At 38.0% G+C, this 24,937-nt stretch overlaps 1 protein-coding gene across 3 annotated transcripts in view; it reads left to right on the top strand.

The window, feature by feature from the left end:
• The window catches only part of LOC126249625 (1-acyl-sn-glycerol-3-phosphate acyltransferase alpha), a 716,534-nt gene that overhangs the window by 673,679 nt on the left and 17,918 nt on the right, over positions 1–24,937 (top strand). For all 3 annotated transcript variants that reach the window (XM_049951296.1, XM_049951298.1, XM_049951297.1), the window contains one exon: positions 23,239–23,420. In XM_049951296.1, the coding sequence (XP_049807253.1) occupies positions 23,239–23,420 (182 nt within the window). The remainder of the gene's footprint in view (positions 1–23,238; positions 23,421–24,937) is intronic.

The raw sequence follows: 24,937 nt of genomic DNA, 5'->3' as shown, positions 1-24,937 counted from the left end.
TGAGTCTGGCTTCGAACTGGGACCCAGTTATCACCAAAGACATGTCTGGGGCACCCTGGACAGCAGTGCAATACCAATCTGGCTGTTACCTGCCATACAGGCTGACAACCATGAGTGATGATCTGGGATGCCATTTCTTTTCATAGCAAGACCCCTTTGGTTGTCATTCATGGCACTTTTGCAGCACAGTAGTACATTGATATTCTACACCCTGTTATGTTGTCCTTCATGGCAAGCCATCCTGAGTGTACATTTCAGAAAGATAATGTCTGCCTGAATACAGTGACAGTTTCTAATGAATGTCTTCACGCTTGCCAAACCCTGCCTTGGCCAGCAGGGTCACCAGATATTTCCCCACTAGAGAAAATTTAGAGCATAATGGCAGGGCCCAATAACCAGTTCAGTATTTTGATGATCTAACATGACAGTTGGACAGATTTTGGTATGATATCCCTCAGGAGGACATCAAACAACTTTTTCAATCAGTGCCAAGCTGAATAACTGCTTGCATAAAGCCCAGTGGTGTATCAGCATGTTATTGACTTGCTCGATTTCTGAAGCTCTCTCTCGTGAATAAATCATCCAATTTTTCTGACTCTGTAATCATTTGTTTGTCAGTACATGTACATCACATTTACTGATCTCCATCCCATTTGGATAATTCCTTCATGAAGCAGGATGTTTGTTTTTTCTTCCAGCTGAAAATGTGACTATAAGAGCCCCAGTGCTTGTAACTTATATAAATAAATATAATTCTTATCTGTACCTCAAGAGATTCAGTACTCCAAGGTGATTGTAGCATGTCACTAGAAAATGGAAGTTAGTGTTGTGTCACTGATCAATGAGAAGTGATTGTCAGAAATGTAAATAATCAGTATGTAACAAAACTGAGCGCATTTACCAAATCCTTTTTAAGGACATTTGAAGTGTGTAACATACTCATTATTAACCTAAACATTTAATGATCTTCAAACTCCACACATGGTAAATGCATATTCATCACCTAGACGTACATTCAGTACTCATATGAAACATTTTCCCTTAATATTCCGTCAAAGTCTTCTGATGAATCAGTAATCAGCCTATTTATTCTTTGTCCATGGACCCTAGCTGATGATTTTCAGCTGAAAATATAGGGTGTGTCATAAAATTTTGTAGGCAGGAAGAATAAGACAGATGAAGGCCTGTGTTCTGAATGCATTCACCATGTTACATTACATCAAAGCTTAAATACAACCCATGTACAATAAAGAACACAGGATTCCACTTAACAGGCAGGTATGAGTCTGCTACATACTTTTTGTTTGAATATAAAATCTAACATTTAATTTGATATCTGATACTCACCCATACTGTATATACATTTCTCAGTGAGATACACCTTTAAAGAATTTTTTCAAAAAATTAATTCCATTTATTCCATAACTGATTTTGGTAACTTGTTAAAAAACCTTTTTGCCTGCTTCATCTTGAGCACTCATTGTCAGTTTGCAATTTCATTGTCTTGCATAATAATTTTCCTTTCTTCTTGTTACATATTCATGTACATCCTTTTATAGGAGGTCCAGGTTGAAATGTCAACAGTTATGGAAATGATAAAATGATACTCACCATAAAGATGATACATTGACACACCAAGCTTTCGGCCAAAAACTTCATCAGAAAAGTAAAACATAAACATTCACACAAGCAATCACATCTCACACACACATTGCCACTATCTCCAGCCTCTCAGCCCTGAGGCAGAAAACAAGATGGCGCCGATAGAAAAGTGTAGTGGCACTGTGCTCTCGTCCAAAAGGCAAAAAATAAGCAGTTCGTCGTGTAAAGAATGTGAAAAGCGAGTTATGAAAGGTATTTGGTGTGTCAAGTGCAACTATTGGTTACACGAAAAGTGCGCGAAAATAAACTTAAAATACATCAGTGAAGATTTTCCGTGGACGTGTCACGCTTGTTTACGTAACGAAACGGCCGATCTTGCAACTATAGTGGACTCCAAAAATGAAATTATAAAATTACTTCAAAATGACATTCAGGCATTAAAAACTGAAATACTATGTTTAAAGGAAGAAAATTCTAGATTAATACTTGAAAAACAGTCCGATGTGGGTGAAATACATAAAACAAAACAGCAACAAGAATTGAAAACCACGTGTGAAAGTGCAACTGCAAATGCAAGTAGTGTCACCAAAACTACAAAAAGTAGTCCTAAGGTTAAACAAGCTCAATTTCAGTGTAAAAAGAATGTTAAAATTTACGGAGATAGTCATGCACGCAATATTTCAGATTGTATGTCTAACTCGACCACAGAAAACGTGCGCATTTCATCCGTTATTAAACCTGGGGCGAAGTTTGTTGACGTAACAAGCTCTGTAAACAATGACTGCACCGATTTTACAGAAAGTGATGTCGTTTGTATTATAGCAGGTTCAAACGACGTTTATTGCAACGAGGCCAGTTCATTTATTAAAAAGTTGATTGTTATGTTAATGATGTTGTCCCATACAAATGTGATCTTGTCAAATATTCCGGCAAGATTTGATCTGCCCGACTGGTCGTGTGTAAACCGAGAAATCCGATCTACAAATAAAACATTAAAACATTTCTGCTCCAAGTTAAAAAATGTGAGACTGCTGGACCTTAACAGTTATCAAAGAAGCAGCTTCACTGTACATGGACTACATCTTAATCGTCTGGGTAAGAATACTCTAGCAACTGACATCAACAGAGCTATTGAGGAAACAAAAAGCGATAATTCAAATCTGATACCTTGTACCTCAGATGTCATACACACGAAAGACGGAAGTGATAATTATATATGCCTGCAGAGCAAGCAAACGGAAATAATTCCTCACTGCAGTGTCAAGACTGTTGATTTTTTGGGATAAAAAAGTCCCTCAGTGTTCCCAATTTAGAAACTATCAATTTGTGTGATAATGTTAACCTTGAGAAGGATATATCCTCTCATGATTGTACTAATGTATCATTTTTACATTATAATGTTGAGGGCTTGGGTAACAAAATCGATGTATTTGAGGCCTTAGTTACAGATCTAGCTCCACATGTAATCGTGGTTACAGAGCATCAAAAAGCTAACCATAATATTCAGTATTATAAGTTACAGGAGTATAATCTTACATCGTTTTTTGTAGAACAGAACATAACGGAGGGGGTGTTGCTACTTACGTAAGGAAATGTAACCCTAATAAGTTCTGTAGAAAATGTATCATGGGTTAAGGATTATTGTATCGAGAAAGACTTTGAAGCAGTGATAATTAAGTTAATGATTGTATCTGTCCCATTTATTGTGGTAGGTATATATCGAGCCCCTTCTGGTAATCTCGAGGTTTTCCTGGAAGCACTGGATAGTGTATTGGGGAAGCTAAGCAAGGGTGGCAATACAGTAAATATTGTAATGTTAGGAGACTTTAATATAAACACACTAAGCAACAGCCAGAAATGCAAAGGTTTACAAGACTGCATAAGATCCTATGATATTAAAGATCTACTTGGTCATGTGCCCACTAGAATAACTGAGTCAAGCAGCAGTTCCATAGATCATGTAATGACCAATTATGAAAATGTTGTTTCGGCACAGACTGTAAACGGGCACATATCTGATCATCTAGGACAATTATTAGTGATTGGTTGTCTTAATAAACTTAAACAAAACAAAAAATATAAGAATAGAAGATTATTTTCTGAATACAACATCACCTTGCTAAAGAAAACTTTCGGTCAAGAATCTTGGGAATCAGTTTATGGAGAAAGGGGAGTTGACAGCAAATGGGAAGTATTTGTAAAAATTTTAACTAGACATATTGATATTACTATCCCGGCAAAGAGGACAAATGTAAATAAAAATAAACCTCCAGTAGTCAAACGTGTAAAACTTGATGAAAAAACGAAAAGACTCAAAGAAGGAATGGAGTATATGTATAAGCTACACAGAGAAACCACTCTTGATTCATATAAAGAGGATTATAAAAAATAAAAATATGAGTATCGCAAGGAAGTAAGGAGAAGGAAAGTAGAACATATTACTAAACAGATCCGAAATTCTGACTGTGTCTCAAAGTCATGCTGGGCAGTAGTTAATGATATGAGGAACACTGATTCAAAAACTAAAATTAATAATATAGAGTTAAGTATACATAATGAAAATTTTTCTGATCCTTATATAGTTAGCAATATATTTAATGATTACTTTATAGATGCTATTGAAAATGATACTTGCATGAAACAGGAGAGGCCGTTTAAATATGATAAGGAAAAGGAACGGGACTCTTGTATGCTACCTTCAGTAACCATCAAGGACGTAACAGAGCTAATTGACAACCTAAAAAATAAAAGATCAGCTGGATGGGATGAATTCTCTCCTTTTCTACTGAAAAAAAATGCAAGGGTGAGTTAGCCAGACCATTAGTCCATCTAATAAATTGTGTACTTGAAGGTGTGTTTCCGAAGAAACTGAAACTTGCTTTAGTTAAACCTTTATATAAAAAAGGGGAAAGAAAACAACCACAGAACTACAGACCAGTTGCCTTAACGTCAGTGTTTGGTAAATTAATTGAAAAAATAATGCTAGAAATCCTAATTGAGCACTATAATATGAATAACTTAATAGGAGATTTCCATCACGGCTTTAGAAGTGGTCGGAGCACCATATCTGCAGCAGTACAGTTTGTACACTGTCTGATGGAGAAAATAAATGAGGGTTACGAAACGGCAGGAGTGTTTTTAGATCTTTCCAAAGCGTTTGACAGAGTCCATCATGGCGCTCTTTTAAGTAAACTTGCTTATAATGGTGTCAGTGGGAAACTGTTGCTTTTAATAGAATGATAATGGAGAGGTAATTGCAAAAAGAAGATCAAAGATAAGGAACATAAATTTTGGTGTGCCACAAGGCTCTATCTTGGGCCCCTTCTTGTTTATTTGCTACGTGAATGATTTCCCAAAAGTATTAGACACCAGTCATCGTATTACTATGTATGCTGATGACACCTCTGGGGTTTGCTGGGTACGTAGTAATGATGACCTAAATTCAGTGGTACAGAATTTTGTTGAAAAAGCCCAAACACATTTTGAAAAAGAAAACCTGAGGGTCAATATTAACAAAACTAATTTAATTTATTTTAAGACAATTAGTTCAAATAAAAATACTGTTCTAAATGAGGACATTCAGGAAACTACCTGTTCAGAATGTAAATTTCTGGGGATATATATAGATGACAGACTTTCGTGGAATCAGCAAATAGATCATGTCTGTGGTAAAATAACATCTAGTCTGTATTTACTAAGGAGATTAGTCCAATATTTAGATATCGAAGCAATAAAAATAGCGTAGTTTGGGTTGGTGTATTCCCATCTATCTTATGGAATTGTATTGTGGGGTGGGTGTAGCCAATACAATATAAAAAGGGTATTTGTATTGCAGAAAAGAGTAATAAGAACTATGGCAAAAGTAAGACCCAGAACTTCATGTAAAAACCTGTTTATTAAGTTTAATATTATGACTATCTAAGCAGTATATATGTTTCAATCAATATTATTAGTGAAAAAAGACAAAAAAGTGACAAACAGGAATATGGAAATCCATGATTACAATACAAGACAAAAGTCAGACTTTCATATGGTGAGCAGACGATTGAATCTAACAAAAAATACCCCATTCATTAAGGGAGCTATATTTTATAATTCTCTGCCAAACAACCTGAAACAGCTTTCTGGTAGAATTTTTAAAAACGAGTTAAAAAAAATGGCTTGTATTGAAGTGCCCATACAGTATGGTGCTGACATGATTTGACCTCAGGAATGCTATATTAAATATACTTAAATGATATTTTACTTAGTAGCATGTAATCTATTTATATTGTGTATCAGTAATGTGAATGTAATTATTATAACATTGCCCATGCATGTTAAATACATGTTTCGAGCTGTAAGATAAATAAATAAATGTAACAGTCTTTGTGTTGTGCCTGTGTACAACTCAATGTATCATCTTATGATGAGTGGCAACTTATCCTTTCCACAATTGTTTATTTAGGCGGTGTTTTTCACTTACCGTCACTGCCATAATATTCTGATATATGTACAGCAAGTACACTGTCTTAATATTATGGTGTTCAGAAGCTTGTCTACAGGTCTGCTTGGGTGGTATTTTTGCTATACACCTCACTGCTCTTTTCTGCACTTCCCCATATATGAATTCATAAGGACAAATGTGAGATGACACATTTATAGTACATTATCCTGAGAACCTAATGATCCATAACCTTTGCTCTTCTCAACATCTGGAATATGTGGGTGCTTATCTTTCTACATGCTCCCATGTCAAATGGTTATCTGTAATAGTTCCTAAAATTGTGTAATGCTTACATCTTTAATTTCCTCTCTGTTTAATTTAATATTTACATTATAAGTTTCACTCTGTTTGGTTTGGAACACTACACACATTGTTTTAGATTGATTTATAAAAATATTGTTTTCTACTAGACACTTGTCTGCAGTTCCAAAATTTAGGAGTGCTGCCTTTTCAAGCTCCTCCTTTGTCTCAGCTACAATATAATGTTAAGTGTCATCAGCATACTTTATAAAGTTCTGCTTTATGTATTCTGGGAAATTGTTTACGTAGAGAATTAATAGTTTCAGGCAGACCACAGAACCTTGTGGCACATCATATCTGACAGTTTGTAATTCAGATCTGTAATTATATTTTTTCAACTAGTGTGCCTCAAATTTCTTACTGACAGAGTTTCTCCATTAGCCTGGAATGATTCACACAGTCAAGTGCTTTAGACAGGTCCATGAAGATCCTGCAAGTCATCTGTTGCCTGTCAAGTGAACTCAGAATATGTTCAACTAAATCAGTTGATGTCATTATTATTGATTTCCCTTCTCTGAAACCATTTTGTGATGAGTGGAGTATGTTAAATTTATTTATTAAACTAACAGTTTTATTCTGTATTATCATTTCATAGACTTTTTCAAGGGTGCAGATTGATGATATTGACTGGTATTTTCTGAATTCACCTCTGTTTCCTCTCTTAAATACTGACGTTATTTTACTTGCTTTTAGTGAATCTTAGAATATACCATACTCTATTGCAGCATTGATCACAGGTATTAATGGTTTTTGTATACTTTCCCTACACTTCTTTGAGATGTGATGTAACACTATTGAAACCAAGTGAATGTCTGACCTTTAGTTGCTTTACTAGATTTGAAACTTTTGTATCAATTACTGGAATGAACGCAGTGGTATGACTCATATGTGGAATGTTTAGCATTAGTTCATCTGTTTTATTTTGTTTTATCAGTTCTTCTGCTACAGGTATAAAATATCTGTTGAAAGTGTTTGTTGTTTCTAGAGGATCTAGATCCCTGTTGCCATTTGTCAGTGGGTTGATGTCATGTGCCCATTTTTGTTACTTTTCCTCTGTCTTCATTTATGAAGGACCATCAGTCTACAGCTGTCTCAGTGAATAATTCCTTTGTCTTTCTGATGGAACTGCAGTACTCTTCCTTGTTCATTTTGTACAATGTATTTTATGCCTCATGTTTCTTTGCTTAGAGGGATCAGAACACATTTTCACTTGATTTCTTCCAATGAGTACCTCTCCAATCACCGAGCTTTTCTTTCTTTTACTATTCTAGTGACAGGGCATGTAACATTATAGCAATAAGTAAATAAAGAAAAAACTGATCCCATCTAGCATCTTCATTATTGTCTCCATATACTACTTCCCTTTTTTCTACCATTAACATCTTTTTTAACTGAATAAGGTTTTGTGAGTTAATTTGCCTTTTTTAGCCCCCATATCTTCTGCTCACTTCCATCAGTCCTTATGTTAATATCTATAATGATTGAAAAATGGTCTACTGGCATGGGGTTTATTACCTGTGTGTCATAGTAGCATGAAAGAATATTTGTTACCATGTGATCAATACAAGTTTCATTATATTTAGTTACTCTCATAGGTTTATCTATTTTTATCTTTAGCTTGTATATATGTGGTGCATCCAGTATTATCTTAGTGCTGTATTTTTCCTTGTGCCTATGTTAAAATTGCCAATAATTGTTAAAGAAGCATGTACCTATAGATACTGAAACCAGTATTTTACAAATGCAGACTGCTTGCTATTCTGCCTCCTCCTCACCTCAACAAACTAAAAACCTGAATAAGACACCATGCTGTAAACAAATACACATTTTTCCACTCCACATTATACAAGGTGCTAACAAGATGTAATAAGTATTAGGAAGATGCTGTGGACAGTTTACATAAATATGGAGAGCATCTTTGACATAGTACCACAGCATGCATATTCAGGTAATTATTTCTCATAGTGTATGGTCCCAGAGGACAGTTATAATAATAATAATTATTATTATTACATTATATTATCTTATTAATTGGTAGCTCTGCTTCCATTTCACAGCATAATTGTAAATAAAGGCAGACATCATTAATGTAACACCTACTATTGTTATTTTCTTGAATAGAAGTAACACACTTTCATGTAACAGATGTCACAGATACCTAGGTTAAGTTGAATTTAAAATTTTCTTTTAAATCTCAAAGTAACTCAGCACTGCAAAACTCAGAGTTGCTGGAACCTAAAAAGTTGAAATTGTTGATGAGCACTTTTAGAATTTCCATGTTCTAAACATAAACCAGTACACTGGTCAAAAGTATATTTGTATCAGTCAAAACACCCCAATACATTCTTGAAAGGGTGTATTTTTAGGACAACCTGGAGAAAAATTGATCAGTATCAGTACATAAAGAGGAAAAGGGCTATTCTGTTCACACAGACTTGTTGGCTGCACAGGGATCCATGCTAGAAATTAGAAGCTAAGGAAGACTTCTGCACTTTGTACCACATTCATTTCATTGTAAATTAAAGTACGAGGGCAGTTCAATAAGTAATGCAACACATTTTTTTTCTGAAACAGGGGTTGTTTTATTCAGCATTGAAATACACCAGGTTATTCCCCAATCTTTTAGCTACACAACACTATTTTTCAACGTAATCTCCATTCAATGCTACGGCCTTACGCCACCTTGAAATGAGGGCCTGTATGCCTGCACGGTACCATTCCACTGGTCGATGTCGGAGCCAACGTCGTACTGCATCAATAACTTCTTCATCATCCGCGTAGTGCCTCCCACGGATTGCGTCCTTCATTGGGCCAAACATATGGAAATCCGACGGTGCGAGATCGGGGCTGTAGGGTGCATGAGGAAGAACAGTCCACTGAAGTTTTGTGAGCTCCTCTTGGGTGTGAAGACTTGTGTGAGGTCTTGCGTTGTCATGAAGAAGGAGAAGTTTGTTCAGATTTTTGTGCCTACGAACACGCTGAAGTCGTTTCTTCAATTTCTGAAGAGTAGCACAATACACTTCAGAGTTGATCGTTTGACCATGGGGAAGGACATCGAACAGAATAACCCCTTCAGCGTCCCAGAAGACTGTAACCATGACTTTACCGGCTGAGGGTATGGCTTTAAACTTTTTCTTGGTAGGGGAGTAGGTGTGGCGCCACTCCATTGATTGCTGTTTTGTTTCAGGTTCGAAGTGATGAACCCATGTTTCATCGCCTGTAACAATCTTTGACAAGAAATTGTCACCCTCAGCCACATGACGAGCAAGCAATTCTGCACAGATGGTCCTCCTTTGCTCTTTATGGTGTTTGGTTAGACAACGAGGGACCCAGCGGGCACAAACCTTTGAATATCCCAACTGGTGAACAATTGTGACGGCACTACCAACAGAGATGTCAAGTTGAGCACTGAGTTGTTTGATGGTGATCCGTCGATCATCTCGAACGAGTGTGTTCACACGCTCCGCCATTGCAGGAGTCACAGCTGTGCACGGCCGGCCCGCACGCGGGAGATCAGGCAGTCTTGTTTGACCTTGCGGCGATGATGACACACGCTTTGCCCAACGACTCACCGTGCTTTTGTCCACTGCCAGATCACCGTAGACATTCTGCAAGCGCCTATGAATATCTGAGATGCCCTGGTTTTCCGCCAAAAGAAACTCGAACACTGCCCGTTGTTTGCAACGCACATCCGTTACAGACGCCATTTTAACAGCTCCGTACAGCGCTGCCACCTGTCGGAAGTCAATGAAACTATACGAGACGAAGCGGGAATGTTTGAAAATATTCCACAAGAAAATTCCGGTTTTTTCAACCAAAATTGGCCGAGAAAAAAAATGTGTTGCATTACTTATTGAACTGCCCTCGTAGTTTGTTTCATCAGAACACTAGGGAGCTGAAAAACCAGATAGATGAGCTTCTTGTATGTCTAGAAGGTGTAGAAAATTCTGAAGTGATCTACATCTACATACATACTCTACAAGCCACCATATGGTGTGTGGCAGGGGGTACACTGTATCACTACTAGTCATTTCCTTTCCTGTTACACTCGCAAATAGAGCAAAGGAAAAACAACTGTCTTTATGCATCTATACAAGCCCTAATCCCTCTAATCTTATCTTCATCATCTGTACATGAAATTTATGTTGGCAGTGGTAGAATCATTCTGCAGTCAACCTCAAATGCCAACTCTCTAATTTTCTCAATAGTTGTCCTTGAAAGAAATGTCCCTTCCCTCCAATGATTCACAGTTGAGTTTCTGAAGCATCTCCATACTACTTGCATGTTGTTTGAGCTTAACTGGTAACAAATCCAGCAGCCCACATTTGAATTGCTTCAATGTCTTCCTTCAATCTGACCTGTTGTGGATCCAAAACACTCGAAGAGCACTCAACAGTGGGTTGCACTAGTGTCCTGTAAGTGGTCTTCTTCACAAATGGGCCACACTTTTCTAAAATTCTACCAATAAAACAAAGTTGACCATTCACCTTCCCTATTACAATCCTTAACATGTTCATCCCATTTCATATTACTCTGCAATGTTACACCTACATATTTAATCAACGTGATTGTGTCAAGCAGTATTGGAGGGAGGTGTGGACTGTAAAAATAGTGGAGGGAAACTAAGAGATAAATACAGTAAGCAGATTTCAGACATAGATTGCAGTAGTTATTCCAAGATAAGAGGCTTGCAAAGGTACAGTAGCATGGAGAGCTGCATCAAACCGGTCTTCAGACTGAAGACCACAGTAAAAACACCAATAATGGTTAAAATAGAGCATGCTACACTGTACATAGGAGTTTTTTGTTAGCATAATGTGCAAGCTGTTTCATAATAAATACAATTACAAGAGAAGTATTCTGCAGTGGAAACTCAAAAGCATATGCTTATAGGTTCTGATCTACACAAAAACTGCTTGTTTTGATATTTTTTTATTTGTGTCCAACTTTTACATATGTTGCAACTTCTCCTTTTTTACATGTTCACTCTAAATGAAAATGATTCTAGTCTTTAGTCCCTTACATTTTACTTCTGCTTGTATTTTCATGATGTTCAGAATGGCACAGAACATCTATCACATCCAAGAGCACCTACTGTCTTTTTAACTGGAAGTATGAGGTATTTTGCTTGTCTCATGCACCTTAAACACCAGATGGAAGAGTTTTGTCATGGCTGGTTCTCATAAGGCTATTGGTAGTTGTGATGGAAGGTCGTTTACTCCAGGGGTCTTGCTTTCACTTTGGTTTTTCAGTGCTCTGTCACATTATTTTCACAACATTGTATCTCCCATCTCATCTTCACCTACATCCCCTTCCCTTTCTGTATTATTGCTGTCAAGTTACTCCCCCTTGTATACACCCTCTATATATTCTTTCCACCTTTCCCTTCCTTGCTTAGTACTGGCTTTCCATCTGAGCACTGGATAGTCATACAACTGCTTCTAAATCCTTACAGCTATCCTCTGGGTATTCCTGCTTACCCATTTTGCACACCCTGTCAATCTCATTTTTTATACTTTGTATTTATTTTTGCCTGCTTCATTTGCTACATTTTTATATTTTCTCTTTTCATTAGTCAACTTCAGTATCTCCTGTGATATCCAAGGATTTCTACTAGGCCTTGTCTTTTCACCTATTTGATCCTCTATTACCTTCACTATTTCATCTCTCAAAGCTACCTATTCATCTTCTGCTGTATTCTTTCTCCTGTTCTAGTCAATAATTCCCTAATGTTCCCTCTGAAAATCTCAACAATCTTTGGTTCTTTCAACTTATCCAGGCCCCCACCTCCTTAATTTCCTACCTTTCTGTAATTTATTCAGTTTTAATTTGCAGTTCATAATGAATTAGTTGTTGCCAGAGTTCACATCTGCCCCTGGAAATACTTACAGTATGAAATTACTGTTTGGGGAAATTACAGCAGCAACAACAGAAAAAGAATTTTTGTACTGCAAAAAAGAGCATTAGGACAATTTTGAATTAAAAACAAACAGGTTTTTATACATAACTGTCTTTCATAATTTACACTACTGGCCATTAAAACTTCTACACCACAAAGATGACGTGCTACAGACGCGAAATTTAACCGACAGGAAGAAGATGCTGTGATATGCAAATAATTAACTTTTCAGAGCATTCACACAAGGTTGGCGCTGGTGGCGACACCTATTATGTGCTGACATGAGGAAAGTTTCCAACCGATTTCTCATACACAAACAGCAGTTGCCCGGCGTTACCAGGTGAAACATTGTTGTGATGCCTCGTGTAAGGAGGAGAAATGCGAACCATCATGTTTCCGACTTTGATAAAGGTGAGATTGTAGCCTATCATGATTGCGGTTTATTGTATCGTGACATTACTGCTCGCATTGGTCGAGATCCAGTGACTGTTAACAGGATATGGAATCAGTGGGTTCAGGAGGGTAATATGGAACACCGTGCTGGATCCCAACGGCCTCGTAGCACTAGCAGTCGAGATAACAGGCATCTTATCCGCATGGCTGTAACGGATCATGCAGCCACGTCTCAATCCCTGAGTCAACAGATGGGGACGTTTGCAAGACAACAACCATTTGCACGAACAGTTCGACAACATTTGCAGCAGCATGGACTATGAGCTCAGAGACCATGGCTGCGTTTACCCTTGATGCTGCATCACAGACGGGAGCACCTGTGATGATGTGCTCAATGACGAACCTGGGTTCATGAATTGCAAAACGTAATTTTTCCGGATGAATCCAGGTTCTGTTTACAGCATCATGATGGTCACATCTGTGTTTGGTGACATCGCAGTGAACACACATTGGAAGCGTGTATTCGTCATCACCATACTGGCATATCACCCGGCGTGACGGTATCGGGTGCCATTGGTTACACATTTCGGTCACCTCCTGTTTGCATTGACAACACTTTGAACAGAGGACGTTACATTTCAGATGTGTTATGAACCATGGCTCTACCCTTCATTCAATCCCTGTGAAACCCTACATTTCAACAGGATAATGCATGACCACATGTTGCAGGTCCTGTACGGGCCTTTCTGGATACAGAAAATGTTCGACTGCTGCCCTGGCCAGCACGTTCTCCAGATCTCTCACCAATTGAAAACGTCTGCTCAATGGTGGCCAAGCAACTAGCTCATCACAATACACCAGTCACTACTCTCGATGAACTGTGGGATCGTGTTGAAGCTGCATGGGCAGCTGTACCTGTACACCCCATCCAAGCTCTGTTTGTATCAATGCCCAGGCAGATCAAGGCCGTTATTACGGCCAGAGGTAGTTGTTCTGGGTACTGATTTCTCAGGATCTCTGCACCCAAATTGCGTGAAAATGTAATCACATGTCAGTTCCAGTATAATATATTTGTCCAATGAATACCTGTTTATCATCTGCATTTCTTCCTGGTGCAGCAATTTTAATGGCCAGTAGTGTATAAGTATTGAATTTTTCAGCTATGTACATATACAGAACAATGCTTTCATTAATCAAAGGCAATGCATTACTAGAAAAAAATGCAGATGTTCATTTATACCACACAAGAAATAAAGGCCAGCTGAATGTATCACACAGATTGAGAGTTCCTGAAAAATATGCTCCCTACTCAAGTGTACAACTTCTAAAACACCTTACTGAGAGTCTACAAACAGTATAAGTGAATGGACATTCCAAAACTACTTGTATGTGTACACTGTAATCATTTAAAAATATTGTATTTATTTTTATTTACTGTGATACATATACCACAAATCCATTTACGCTTGGTAATGAATGGCTGTGGAATGAGTCAAAACATTTAACTCATTATTATATTCATATCATTCAGGACTACAGACAAAGATTAAGAATACAAATTAAATAATAATAATAAAAAAAAGGCAATCAGTGAGTTCTAATTACACTCACAAACAGAGGTTAAGCTACAATTTTCAGATATCACTTAAAGCTATTTATACAGTAAAAATAGACCATCTTCTTGACTTACAGAACATAATTAATGTAATGAAAGCAGCAAATCACATTAAAGCAGGAATACACAGAAATACATGGGAAATAATCTTATCTATCTCTGCTAAAGAAAATGGAAATTTGTGGTAAGTACTATGGAACCAAACTGCTGAGGTCATCGGTCCCTAACCTTACACTCTACTTAATCTAACTTAAAACTAATGTAAGCTAAGGACAACACACACACACACACACACACACACATGCCTGAGGGAGGACTCGAACCTCCGATGGGGGGCGTCGCGCGAACCGTGACAAGGTGCCTCAGACTGCATGGCTACCCCGCACGGCTCTGCTAATGAATTCATCTTTTCAAGCAAGAATTCCTTTAGTTTACTTTTAAGTAGTATATTATTACCCCATAGATATTTTATATTACTTGGAAGACTCAAAGATTTTTGTGCTTGTATATTTTACACCTTTTTGCACCAGAGACAAAATTTTCTGATCATAGTGTATGTCATATTTCCTTATTGTGTTATGATGATGGAGAGACTCATTTATTTTAAAACACAAAGGAATAACAGAATTGGCTATGAGTGGGCATTGATTAAAATCAACGGGGAAAGTTGAAAATTTGTGCAGAACTGGGTTTCAAACCAAGGTCTGCTGCTTACTAGTTAAATGTGCTGACCATACATATACAGTGGTCATCACAACTGCATGGACTAACCTAGCACACCTCCTGCCAGACCCAAATTCTCGACTTATCCACACCACTTATGTAGCCTCTTGACCATTATCCTCATTACTCATGGCGTTTCACCGATTCCCGCAATAGTTCGATTTTGGTTTGCATCTGCACTGAAGAGATCATCGCCTGTCCTCATCTTAATTATATATATGAGGTGTCTTTTCTTTCAGAACATTCTCTGTGAGTGAGAATTGATTCATATCAGTTGGGAAAGTTGAAAATTTGTGCCAGGCTGGGATTCAAAGCTGTGTCTCCTGCTTACTGGGCAGATGCACTGACATCTGCAAAAGAACAGACACCACAGTCTATGTATATAATTAAGGCAAGAACGACCCTTGTTTCTTCAGTGCCAATGCACACCAGGCTTGAACTCTTACAGGAATCAGCAAAATGCCGCAAGTAATGAGGATAACAGACAAGTGGCACCACATTAGTAGTGTGTGGATAAGTTGAGAATTTGGGTCTGGTGGGAGGCATGCTAGGGTAGTCCATGCAACTGCAATGACCACTGTGTCAAAATGGTGCAATGGTCGGTGCATCTGCCTCATAAGCAGGAGACCTGAGTTTAAATCCCAGTCCAGCGAAAATTTTCAACTTTTCTCATTGATTTGAATCAATGCCCACTAATAGCCAATGTTCTGTAATTTCTTTGTGTCTTAATCCATAGTGGCTGATGGATCAACAAGGTGTCTGTTCTTTTGAACATGCCCAAAAGAACAGACACCACATATATACCATTCATTTAATATTAAGAAGGACTGTGAAGCGTGAATGTCATGATTGAAAAGAGATATTGTGAGGCAGTGGTTAGTACCCCTATTTGCTTAAAAAATTATGACATGAGGTTCTTGGATACACTCCTCACAAAATTTGGAAACCTTTTCCTAACTTGCAAAGACATTTTGGCAGTGGTGAATTGTCTCAGAAGATTATTCCATAACATGTAAGTGAATGTAAGTAACCAAAGTAGTTAGATTTTGAGATGCTGATGTCTTTGATTTTGGCCTTTACCCACATTGCAAATGGTGCTGAGCTAAGTCTTTTCAGGGCTTGGTGGATGTGCTCTTCCCTATTAAGCCTACTATCTATATGAACGCCTAAGAACTTCAAACAATGTATGCACTGTATCTACTGGCTGTCATGTGCAGTGTTTACCTCCTGTGAGCTTTTGTGATTAGAATGAAAATGAATGTAATTCGTTTTGCTGAGGTTTATTGATAGAGAATTTACTGTGAACTAGTTCAGAACATCTGCAAGTAATTGTTTGGCATGTAACTCTAGGTTGATGGATGTTTTACTGTCTATCACAATACTTGTGTCATCTACAAACATTGTAATTGTCTGCCCGTAGACAGGATTTGAGCCAGTTGCCCATATTCCCTCAGATTCAGTAGTGGCATGCCAGTCAAAGGTCTTAGACAGGTCACAAAATATGTCATCAGGCAATGTCTTCTTCTCAAGGCATTCCCAAAATGTTATTGGTAAATGAAAATACACCTTCAATTGTGGAGATGCCTTCTCTTAATCAAAGTACAGGTAATAGTAACATAGAGATCCATGTATACATTTTTCCTTTGTTACTTCTGCTTTTGGCCCAATTGGCGGTTTTTAGTTTATTACGTTCACTTTCAGTGTTTCGAGCCTATCAGCCAGTGCTTTGCTTCCTCCATTGATCTGCACACAATTTTGTGCAATGAGTTTGTAGTTTCAGTGAGTTTGGATTTGTCAATCTGCTCATCACATTACACACTTACATCCCGTATTGGATGGATTTGTGTGTGTGTGTGTCTGTGTGTGTGTAGCACAAGACTTGGAACTTTGTGGAGGACTGCTGTTATACACTGAAGAGTCAAAGAAACTGGGGTACACTTTCCAAATATTGCTTAGAGCCCCTGCGAGCACACAGAAGTGCCACAACACAATATGGCATGGACTCAACTAATGTCTGAAGTAGTGCTGGAGGGAATTGACAGCATGAATCCTGCAGGGCTGTCCATAAATCTGTAAGAGTATGAGAGGGTGGAGATCTTTTCTTAACAGCACATTGCAAGGCATCCCAGATATACTCAATAATGTTCATGTCTGGGGAGTTTAGTGGCCGGCAGATGTGTTTAACCTCAGAAGAGTGTTTCTGGGGCCACGCTGTAGCAATTCTGGATGTGTGGGGTGTCACATTGTCCTGCTGGCATTGCCCAAGTCCATTGGAATGCACAATGGACATGAATGGATGCAGGTGATCAGACAGGATGCTTGTGTATGTGTCACCTGTCAGAGTCATACCTAGAAGTATCAGGGGTCCCATGTCACTACAACTGGACATGCCTCACGCCATTACAGAGCCTCTACCAGTTTGCATAGCTCCTGCTAACTTTCAGGGTCCATGGATTCATGAGGTTGTCTCCATACCCATACTCATCCATCTGCTCGATACAGTTTGAAATAAGACTTGTCCAACCAGGCAACGTGTTTTCGGTCATCAACAGTCCAATGTTGGTGTAACGGTTGTACCTGCTCTATTTCTTCATTTGAAACTTTACTGTGGACTGACTGTCTCTGGACCAAAAATTGGGCCTTTATATATCATCACAATAATAGTAACTGAAACTACACATTGTTTAAAGTTAAATTTACAGAAATTACAATTAAAACTTAACTCATTAAATTAACTGAATACAATGAAAAATTGTGTCTTTATAACTGTTTCTTCTCCTGCAAGAGTTAGGCCAGATTATTTGCTTAAATCATGAGATTAACAAATATCATTATGCAAATAATACTTTTGACAAAACTGGTAATTACTTTGGAATTAATTCAGGGCTGGTTTTGCTAACATTTTTTCGAATCAAGCCAAATAGATACTTTAAGGTTACTAGTATTTCGTCTTCCAAATGTTTATAATTAGTATAGAATTTATATTTGTTTATATGTCAACAATAGAATTCAAGTTATGAAACAGTTACTGATTTTGCCCTATAACAAAAGATAGTAATTAGGAATAGTCAAAATAAATTAGAAAAATCAATTACATACATAAACCTAAGCACAAAATTAGATCTGGTGCTATATTCTTTAAAACTGAGGGCCAACCTTTCTCTTTTATGGAAATGAGGCAGTATTCACGTATGTTAATGGTAATTAGTTAAAATTGAAAAAAATGAATTCTAAGGAGGCAGATGGCAAAACAAGAGGGGAATTAAAATTATCCCAGCTTGCTTCATCACATCGGGTTCAGGCAGGGCATAAAGCTTTGTGTTGTGCAGTCATCAAGGGTACATGAGTGTGGGCCTTTGGCTCTGAAAGCCCATAGCGATGATATTTCATTGAATAGTTTGCACGCTGACAGTTGTTGATGGTGGTGGTGGTGGTGGTTAATGTTTAACGTCCCGTCGACAACGAGGTCATTAGAGACGGAGCGCGGGCTCGGGTTAGGGAAGGATTGGGAAGGAAATCGGCCGTGCCCTTTCAAAGGAACCATGCCGGCATTTGCCTGAAACGATTTAGGGAAATCACGGAAAACCTAAATCAGGATGGCCGGAGACGGGATTGAACCGTCGTCCTCCCGAATGCGAGTCCAGTGGGTTGTTGATGGCCCAGCATTGAAATCTGCACCAATTTCCAGAAGGGTTGCACTTCTGTCACATTGAACGATTCTATTTAGTCGTCATTGGTCCCGTTCTTCCAGGATCTTTTTCTGGCTGCAGCAATATCGGAGATTTGATGTTTTACTGGATTCCTGATATTCATGGTACACTTGTGAAATGGTCGTACGGGAAAATCCCCACTTCATCACTACCTAAGAGATGCTGTGTCCCATCACTTGTGCACCAACTATAACACCATGTTCAAATTCACTTAAATCTTGATAACCTGCCATTGTAGCAGTAACTGATCTAACAACTGCATCAGACACTTTTTGTCTTATATAGATGTTTCTGAGCACAGTGCCATATTCTGTATGTTTACATATCTCTTTATTTGAATACACATGCCTTGTTTTCACTTTTGATGCCTGATAACGTACGAGAATTCATAAAAATTTGGGGTACAACGTCACTTAACCCCTTACTCTCCACAATCTTGAACACAGTTGTATATGATATATGTAAACTACTTGTAGTATGTTCCTAGATGCATTGATTGGCTTAATTATCAGACTAGAAGAAACAGTTGCTACTTTGTGGAGGTTTCAGTGTAGATTTCTTAAAAGACTGTGACAGGAAAAATGAACTGAAATCATGTTTTGGCTGTTTAAATCTGATTTCAGTTGCATATTTTCCAGCTCATGTAGCAAATTAGCTAGACTGTGATTAATAACATTTTTATACGTGGTGCTCAGAATGAACTTTCTGATAATGATGCACAATTAATGTAAATATACAATGTAGAATGTCAGGCACATTCATGCAGAGCAGTCTGGCTTATTAATCTTAACAGGGTATAATATTTGAAGACTGATTTAAAAGTGGTTGTATGGGGTGGGGTATATGTAGAAAGAGATGCTAATTTGGAATCCACAATATTACGTAGTAAATTGGTGTTACTATTTGAAAGTATATTTACTATATAGTTATCCACAAAGTCATTAAGAAAGTAAGTAAGTCAGAAATAACTAAAGAGATTAAAATTTGATGAAAGGGGAAAAGAGAAACTGATATAGAGGATAGAATAAGAAAAGATTTGATATTATTAGCATTCTACAAAACATACTATAGCATTTTCAGGAAAGTCACTAAAATGTCCAGAAATATGCACTCCTGACAGATAATAAGGTTAAAACTGTATGGAATATTGGGAAATGGGAGACAAGACAACCAGTCAGTGTACAATATACCATAGCAATTAAATTAAACAATAGTGTTGTGGCTGATAATTCACAAGTAGCAGGTATTAAATATAGCAGCAAAAATAGGATGAAATGTTTGAGTTTAAGAAGAAAGAGAATATATCAGAAACACATTTCTATAAAACTTTATGCAACTAGAAATAGCACCAACATCCTTTACTGAAAGTAACAAAACTATAAAAATTCAAAAAAAAACATAAGTTCATGTGGTGTTGATGGAATTTCCATCTGAATTCTGAAAAATTGTTCTAATTTTATAAGTACTGTTCTTAGTGATATATGTAATGCATCACTGGCATAGGGAATGTTTCTAGACAGATTAAAGTATGCAGTTGTTAATCATCTCTATTAGAAAGATGACAAGAAAGACTTCAGTAATTATCATCCAGTTTCTTTATTGACATATTTTTGCAAAATATTGAAAAAGGTAATATACTCAAGAGTACTCTCACATTTACGAAGAAACAATGTTCTTAGCACATCACAGTTTGGATTTTAACAGGACTGCTTGACTGGGAATGCAGTTTATACATTCACTCACCAAATATTAGACACCCTAAATAATAAAATATTGGCAGTTTTTGTTTTGTGATTTCTCCATGGCATTTCTTGCATAGATCATGTTACTTTCTTAGAAAAACTTAAGTTTTATGGAACTGATGGCTTTTCACACAACTAGTTGGAATCATACTTAGTAAACAGAATGCAAAAAGTGTGATGACTAATTGAAACAATGTTGAAAGGAGAGAAAATTTTAGTGACTGAAGAGAAATCATGAAGGAAGCCCCAAAATGTCCAGTTTTGAAGTTACACCTATTCCTTATTCAGGGTGTCTCTCCTAAGAGTCATCAGACACATTTTCTCTGGTGTTTTGGCAGATATTTGCAATTTCTTTTTGCTATGTGTTGCTGGAGTCAGCCCAATGAAATTGTACTCATCACATCTCTTAAGTGAAATCCAGTGTCAACAGAAAGCATCAGTTTATTTCCTATTACAAACAAAATTATTTTTAAAATGGAGTTTTATTGTTTTATCAGTATGAATTAACAGGGACATTAAAACTCATGGAATAACCAGTACACCACCAGTGACAGCACTGCCCTGGCCCACAGTGACTGTTACTGTCCTGCAGCAGGGCTGTTCAGTCACTGCTGGAGTACTGGTTTTTCATCCTGTTTTACTGTTCCTGTTAATTCATACCAATGAAATGAATATTGCAGGAGACTAATTAGGACCACTCTATTGAATGGGCTCATAAAATTAAATTTTCTAAATCATTTTGTCTGTAACAGGAAACAAACTGACACTTCCCATCTACACTGGGCATTGCATGAAAGACGTGATGAGCAGTATTTGTTTAGGTTGACTCCAACTACACACTGCACAAGTGTAACCACAGATATCTACCAAAACATCAGCCAAAATGTGATTGGTGTTTCTTAAGAGACACATCGTATATGTGAATGACCTTCCATTTCACATTTGTCAAGCAGTATTGAGGAGACTTTTTTTAAAAAGTTGATAAATTCTCAGTTGTTAAAAATTTAGATTTTTGTAGTTACGAATCAAGCTTGTTACAGCGACAACTTGCTGAAATGGTTTTATCAAAAGCTGTTGTTATAGGTTGTTGAAAACTCTAGGTTTTTGCAAAACTTGATATTTGCTCTCACCCATTTAAATCTAAATTCAATAAATGGAGACTGTGCTTTGCTTCTAAGAGACCTAAAGAGAGAATAACTGTGTAGAAAATTATTGTCAGTGATAATATGAGAGAGTTTTTGGGAGGGGGGGCACTAACAGGGGGGGGGGGGGGGAGTTGGGGGAGGGAAGAAGGAACCTTGTAGACAAGCACTTGCCACCAAAACCAACCAGCAATAGAAATAAATTAGTGGTTTACACAACGGCATTAACTAGTGATCATGGCTCTGTTTGATCCATTTATATCAGGCAGAAGGAACACCAAGAAAGAAGCAAAAAGGAAGATTACTGTTTTGCTAAAGTACAGCACAAGGGAAAAAAAGATGGCCGGATAGTATCTGTATGTGCCACAACAGTTCAAGCAACATCAGGGCTGTCCAAAGACAGATTCTCAAAAGGAACAATATTTAAAGAAAAAGAAACAAGTAATAACAAGCCACAAACTCTGTGCAAAAATATTCTATGCAATAATGAATAATGAAAAATCCAAATGTGGTTGAAGTATTTCATGATATGCAACAGAACCAGCCAATACCAAAGCTCTCTGTAGGTGAAGTATTCTATATACAATTTGTGCATTAGGATTTATTCCCAAGCACAGACAAAGGAAAGGATTGCTTTTTATGCTTGGTTTGAAACAGTACTGAAAGAATGCAACCAAGTTGTCTCTGCTCTACTGGATTTTCTCATAGATCTTGCAGCGTCCTAGCCAGAAAACGGTCTGAATGCAATTCATTTATTTTCGAACATGTTCTTTCACTAACTGAATGTTATGAAATTCTTGAACAACATGGCATCATCAAGATACTAAATAAATGTTGGGAAGCAAAGGATTTCCACAGCATATGGCAACAAGAAGATAACGTAAAATCCTCTGACATCCTGTAGCTATGACAGGGCAAGCTTGCAAGTGCCACATTTCTATCCTATTCCCTTGCTACCTGTGTGTGTGTGTGTGTGTGTGTGTGTGTGTGTGTGGGCGCGCGCACACACACGCGCATGTGTGTAAATGTTTTGCATTTATGTCCCTATTGACTGCTCAGTGCCCATGACTATTTGAATAACGAGTACAATTTCTATCTTGTATCTGTTTCTGTCGACTGTCCCAAATGGCTCTGAGCACTATGGGACTCAACTTCTGAGGTCATTAGTCCCCTGGAACGTAGAACTAGTTAAACCTAACTAACCTAAGGACATCACACACATCCATGTCCGAGGCAGGATTCGAACCTGCGACCGTAGCAGTCGCGCGGTTCCAGCCTGCAGCGCCTAGAACCGCATGGCCACTTCGGCCGGCAACTGTCCCACCCCTTGATTGGTGGATGTTTAACTCTCCTCCTTCCATTACTTGCACTTAACCCAGAACTTTCCATTACCATATGAATGTGTATTTATGTAAATCACAGCCTGAAATCAGTAACAATTCATCACAAGTAATAACGTTTGATTTCAGAGGGAGAGTGAAATCTATGTTGTTGTTCTGTGATGTAAATGGAAATTTTGATCCAGAACAGTAAATTTGTATATATTGTTTATGATATTGCCATTTCATTTTCTATTTAATGAATATCTGTGTAGTAATAGAAACTGTCACATTTTTTATGTTGCAGGTATGTTTAATTTGTGGGAAACAATGGGAAGATGCACTGTCATAGCAAGGAGAGCTGTGTTTTGGGTTTGGCCTTTTGGACTTGCAGCCTGGCTAGCAGGCCTAATATTTATTGACAGAGGTAACCCTGAGCAAGCTAGGAAACAAATAAATATTGCAACAGACACTTTGAAAGCTAAAAAGGTATATTAACATAATTGAGTAAATTGTGATATTAGATTTTTACTTTTAATGTACAGTACAGTTTCCAATAAGTATATGAAAACTATCAAAAGTGAAATGGACCTTGCATACCATCCCTCAGAAATTACATGTGATTGCAAAAATTAAGGGTATTTGGGAAAAAAGTGTAATTCAGTTTATGTGTAGAGTAAATCACAAATTACTGCAGTCTCATACTACTCTGATCAGCCTAAACATTATGGCCACCTACCTAATAGCCAGTATGTCCACCTGTGGTGCAGATAAAATGGCAGTACATTGTAGCATGGAAGCAATGAGGCATTGGTAGGTTGCTGGAGGGTGTTGGTGCTGCGTCTGAACACACAAGTCACCTAATTCCTGTAAATTACAGGGAGGGGGGCCATGAGCTCTTACACCACATTCAATAACATGCCACATGTGTTCAATCGGGTTCAGATATGGTGAGTTAGAGGGCTAACACATCAATTAAAACTTGCTACTGTGTCCTTTGAACCACTCCATCAGATTCCTAGCCTTGTGGTGTGGTGCATTATCTTGTTGAAAAATGCCACTGCCATCGGAAAAGATGATCTCAGAAAAAATGATTGTCATGAAGGACTGTACGTGATCTGCAACCTGTGTACAATATTCCTTGGCCATTGTGGTGCCTTGCACAAGTTCCAATGGACCCTTGGATGCCCTCATGAATTTTCTCCAGAGCATAATGGAGCCGCCACCAGTTTGTCTCCGTCCAGCAGTAGAGGTGTCAAGGAGCTGTTCCCCTGGAAGACAATGAATTCGTACCCTCCCTTTGACATGCTGAAAAACGTATTGGCATTCATCAGACCACACAATGCTCTGCCACTGCACCAACATCCAGTGCCCATTTCAGTCGTAGTTGCCGATGTCGTGGTGTTAACACTGACACATGCAGGGGCAGTCGGCTGTGGAGGCTCATCGTTAGGAGTGTTTGGTGCACTGTTTTCAGACACACTTCTACTCTGACCAGCATTAAAGTCTGATATTACTTCTTGTACAGTTCACCATCTGTCCTGTTTTACCAGTCTGCCCAGCCTACAACGTCCAACATCTGTATTGAGGGGTGGCCGTGCAACCCCATGATGTCTAGATGTGGTTTCACCTTGGTTTCACCACTTGTTGAAGACACTCACAGCAGTACTTCTCAAACACTTGAGAAGTTGTGCAGTTTCTGAAATGCTCATGCCAAACCTCCAGGTCATTGCAATCTGTCCTTGGTCAAACTCAGATAGATCGTGCACCTTCCACATTCTACACACGGACAGCACACTCACTGATACTACATGCACTGTGCATTTGTGACAAGCAGTCATTCCTCAGCAGGTGATGCTGCTATCACCTGGATGGTTTTATATTAACAGTAGGTTGGTACTCATAACATTCTGGCTGATCAGTGTATTTATCACATGTGTGTCAATATTTCAATGCAGAGGACAGCCTATTTGTGTTATTACATAGAAAATTATATGATATGAGTA

This window comes from Schistocerca nitens, chromosome 3 (assembly GCF_023898315.1).
Source record: "Schistocerca nitens isolate TAMUIC-IGC-003100 chromosome 3, iqSchNite1.1, whole genome shotgun sequence".
Classification (NCBI taxonomy): domain Eukaryota; kingdom Metazoa; phylum Arthropoda; class Insecta; order Orthoptera; family Acrididae; genus Schistocerca; species Schistocerca nitens.
The sequence above is the reverse complement of the archived record's forward strand: the minus strand, read 5'-3'. Positions and strand labels throughout refer to the sequence as shown.